Consider the following 4,505-nt stretch of genomic DNA (forward strand, 5'->3'; position numbering starts at 1 on the left):
ATAATACAAAATATATTTTTAAAAAAGCCGATCGAGTCTATTCATGTCGTTCGTCTTTTTCTATTGTCTGTGACATAGATGGAACACATATGTACGCCCTTGCTCCATGGAACATGATACTCACATTCGACATTTATGGTGCAGTCATCGTGGGTCTTGTTATCTTTCTTGGAACATCTCAATGTAGCGCCGTCCGTCTGTTTGAAATTGTTCTGTATAACCAGTGTGCTTGAGTTTTGTTTTCTTGTTACGTTGAAGTCACCATTCAACATATTGCAACCAGGACAAGAGGCGCGATTCTTCAGACATGCATTGCAATATGCAATAGTGGACACCGTTCTGTTGAGGTAAGTGAGTGTCCAGTACATGTTCTGTGCAGCCACAATACCTTCACATCTGATAGATGTCTCCATTCCGTCTTTAATTGTCACCGCGTGTTCCCTGCAGTCAGAAATCGTGTACGCTGAAACAGAAATTCATTCTTACCGCTTTAACAGTAGCCTCCATTGCTTCGAGCGACATCGAACAGAGCCATTTTTAATTTCCAAAGCGATAAGGATGGCTGTAGTGAAACTAAACCTTTTTCGCAATACTTTGATTTAAGCTTCAGTAAAGAAAATGAGCGTGTGTGTGTCTATATGTGTATGTGTGTGCCTTCTCATACCAGTTTTAATGCTGGTTATTGGTTTATATGTAAGGATAACATAAAGCTGGCAAGTCGCGTTGGTTTTGTTGCAAAAAGCTGAACAATTTATTGTCGACCTGTCAGTGAACAGGGAGGGATTGAGAAACTGCAGTTTGGTGCTGTCATTGCTTTCTCTGCTCACATTGTGACCAGCAACTGTGCATGTGTGTGATCAAAAGATTTAACAGAAGCCCACACATATCAATTTTAAAACCGATTATTGACAGGCACTAATGAACACACATACAAAATACACACCTGGGACTACAAAAAGCCGGCAAGTCGCGTTGGTGTGGTTTAAAAAAGCTGAACATTTTATTGTCGACTCGCTAGTGACCAGCGATGAATTGAGAAACTGCAGCGTTGTGGTTTCATTGCTGTCCCTGCTCACGTTGTAACCTGCGATGGGGTCTGAGCATGTTGGGCACTTTGGATTGCATTTTTCGCATTCTGCGATTCGAGTTTCTTCTTGGCTGGACGGGTCAGTGATGGACCAGTAGATATTGTGTCCAGCTGTCAGACCGGTACAGGTGAGGGAAGGTTGCTGGCTTTGCACGATGTCAAAGTTGTCTGCACTGTTGCATCCAGGCAGGCTGAAAGTGGTAACTGCAATTGAAAAATAAACTGTTTTCTACAAAGAGATCTCCGTTTATAACAAGAAATGCAGTTTTGTAAATGCCCATTTACAACGATAATAATGTCATTAACATGTTGCTGTAATGAACAAATAAAAACATATATAGATCTTTTTGTGAGTGCCAATATTGAAAAGACGGTGCTCAAGCTTTATTTCTAGAATTTGTGTCATTCTGTGTATGTTCTGGCGACATAATAATGGGAACTTATACTTTACATCAAGAGAACAACGTAACCTTCATATCATTCATGGCAACGAAACCATTCTTATGTCCATTGAACTACGAATGCTAACGTGAACATGACTGTTTGGGTAAAGACATTTCATGCAGGCCAAGAGACGATATCTATGCAATGTTAATATAAATTATAGCAAACCAACTCAACGCATGGTTAAAAGTATGTAGTGGACACAAACACACCCGAGGTCTAATCGCTCCAATATCTTTACAGTCACGTTTGATGGATGTAAGGATGTCAGCACCCACCAATAACACCTTAACAATAGTGTTTGAAACGGTTGTATATAGTCAATGTTTCGACAGGGCACAACGCTACCCACTTCTTCAATCATGAGATTTTAATGAGTTTCTGAAATGTACTGTTTTTGGTCTTATTACCCGCTAAAATGGCATCGAAACCCGCACTGTATGGCTTCTGAGAATAATGACTCCTATACCCTTCAGCATGACATCACGTCTTTCTAAGAAAAGTTAAAGCAAAACTGAGAGTTTTGGATACACATTTGATTATTCTATCCCATGCAAAACGTGTTCCGTTTTAGGTGTTTTAGTTTTTGTGTTGATTTTCATGTGGGTTTTGTGAATTTGATTTTTGGGGAGTATCTGTGTTGTAGGTTTCACTGTACATACCGGCTGTACAGTAAACGGCCTCGTCACAAAGATATGCACTCAAACGCAACTGCACAGTTTTCTTTTCATGACAGGTAGTATTGATGCATAGTTTTGAACTCGCAAAAATAGCTAGAGTTCGGTTTACATTGATGACACTACATTTTTCGAGAAATATCTGGATCCCCTCGCGCTCTTTTTGTATCATGCGCGCGTGTTTTCACAAAAGCAGCTCAAAAAGTCATAGGCTGTAATGGTAACCTTTTATTTTACAATCCATTTTAAGTTGTCAAAAATCAGAAATTGTGTTGGTAAACTCCTATTTTGCAACCAAAGGGCAATGACTGTCGTCTGGTAGATACGTAGAGGTTACATGCCGAGTCTCAGTGATTATCAAAAATAATGGTCGAAGTTTGCGGATCATGAAAAATGCGAGCTTCAGCGAGCTTTTTCATGACCGCGAACTGAGACCATTATTTTTGATAATCACTGAGACGAGGTATGTAACCTCTTTATTCCTCCTTTCTTCAGTTATTCAAAGAAAAGAGGAGTTTTTGTGCGAAAGTTTGATCGAATCATATTCACCCAACCAGTCTACCTGCGCAGGCTATCGATTAATGCGCGGTTGTATAGTTCCGTGCAAATCATTCAATTTTGTTAACACTTCTTGTCAGTTTCCATGTTTTGAACTAAAATCAAGTACACAGTTATGTTGTCATTCTGCTGTGGCGGTAAAGGCAGATAGTGTGTGTTCTGTTCATGTTTTGGTATCGCTCAGAAAATGTTCTTTCCTCGAATGTGACTAGCAGACGAAGTTTTACACCCGTGTTCCAACGTTAAAAACTGTATGAAGTTAAGTTTTCTGGGGAAAAATAGTGTATGAAACCGCTGCATGTTCTTTAAGTTGATTAAATGTTTGCAATTGATTGCGTATGATCTGTTTATAAAATGAAATATTGTTGAAAACTGACCGTCGGATTGCAGTCTTGTCGATGAAGCCGAAATCTGGAAGGGGAACTACTCGTGTCGCTAGACAAAGTATGAGAGTTACTTTTCCTTGGAATCTTGCTAGCGATAAACGACTTGTGCACGGCAGATCTGAATTCAGAAAACAACCAAACTCATGGATTTTATATTGAGATTCATGTGTTCAAGCCTGTAGTTGCTGGTTTAAATGCGGTATGGTTGTATTGTTTGCTCCAGAAATGTATATTTTGTACTTTAGAGTGTTCTGAACTTTTGAGTCGCAAAAAGTAGATCCACAATGTGTACAGTCTCTACCCATGAGCTATCGAGGATTCAGGCCCGTTGTTGGGTAAGTGATTTTGGTTGTTGGGTAAGTTACCGAAAAATAACTAGCCCTACAAGTTTACAGAGAGAAAGAAGCAGAGGGGGGGATAACATGTAATACGTCGTGCCTTTGGTTTGTTATGAATGTATATATAAAATGTTTGAAATCAAAGGCAATATTCTCAATAGTGTTTAGACAGTCATATTGTACTTACCATGTCCAGCCAAAGAAAAAATCACCAACAGCCAAATGGAATAACGAGGTAAAAAACACCACATCATGGACGTGTAACACAGTTGAACATTAATCCTCGAAGCAGCTTAAAACAACGTCCTGTTTTGCCATGTATTCGCCTTGTTCTTTTCTATTGGCTTCTAACTGCATGCAGTGACGGATAAATCAAAACGCGTGAAGCCCTTATACACTGCCGCACGCACTGAGAAGCTTGTTTTTTTCCTTGTTCCTGTTACCTTTCTTAAAACGTCTTTGAATTAACATGTTAATGCTTCGTTGTGTTCTAAAACCTCTTGTTCTCCTTTAGAATTGGTAATACACCTAATGACTCATGTTTTACCCTTCCTTCTATGGATTAAACTGTAGTCAACAGGCGCGTAGAAAACACCAACCTTGTTGAATTACACAAGAATTTCTTTCAGCGACATAAACTTCTGACATTTCTCCACAATCCACCGAAGTAAAATTCGCTTTCAATGCATCTCTGTATGCCGTGCAAAAAGTGTTCTTTGTGCAGATTACATTCCTTGGTTTTATGCTTCCTCGTTTTAATGGGGACAACATGAAAAAACGTGTATCAAGCACAAGTAACGCCTCAGTGCGAAAGTCACTTTGTCCGCACATAGCTACTTGTTTCATGTCCGTGTCGTGTCGTGACGTGACTTTGCAGGGTAAAGAAAATGAAGCGTCCACCCGCAATGTTATTCTCTCCTGTGCCCGTATGCTTATGGGGGAAGTTCGCGAAAACTCCCGAAGTTTTGAGTGACATCAGAAGAACTTGCCTCACTTGTGTATGCATGGGTCGGAA

The 4,505-nt window shown here is 39.8% G+C and overlaps 1 protein-coding gene across 2 annotated transcripts in view; it reads right to left on the reverse strand.

Annotated features, from left to right (window-relative positions):
* Positions 1–4,311, reverse strand: part of LOC138974241 (uncharacterized) — a 48,207-nt gene extending 43,896 nt beyond the window's left edge. Inside the window, exons 1-3 of one of the 2 annotated variants that reach the window (XM_070346966.1) lie at positions 3,678–4,311; positions 944–1,291; positions 125–463 (exon numbers count right to left, since the gene is read on the reverse strand). In XM_070346966.1, the coding sequence (XP_070203067.1) occupies positions 125–463; positions 944–1,291; positions 3,678–3,744 (754 nt within the window). In that variant the 5' untranslated portion in view covers positions 3,745–4,311. The remainder of the gene's footprint in view (positions 1–124; positions 464–943; positions 1,292–3,677) is intronic. The other variant, XM_070346968.1, reaches the window with a different exon arrangement.
* Positions 4,312–4,505: the final 194 nt, after the last annotated feature.

Source organism: Littorina saxatilis, linkage group LG8, assembly GCF_037325665.1.
Source record: "Littorina saxatilis isolate snail1 linkage group LG8, US_GU_Lsax_2.0, whole genome shotgun sequence".
Classification (NCBI taxonomy): domain Eukaryota; kingdom Metazoa; phylum Mollusca; class Gastropoda; order Littorinimorpha; family Littorinidae; genus Littorina; species Littorina saxatilis.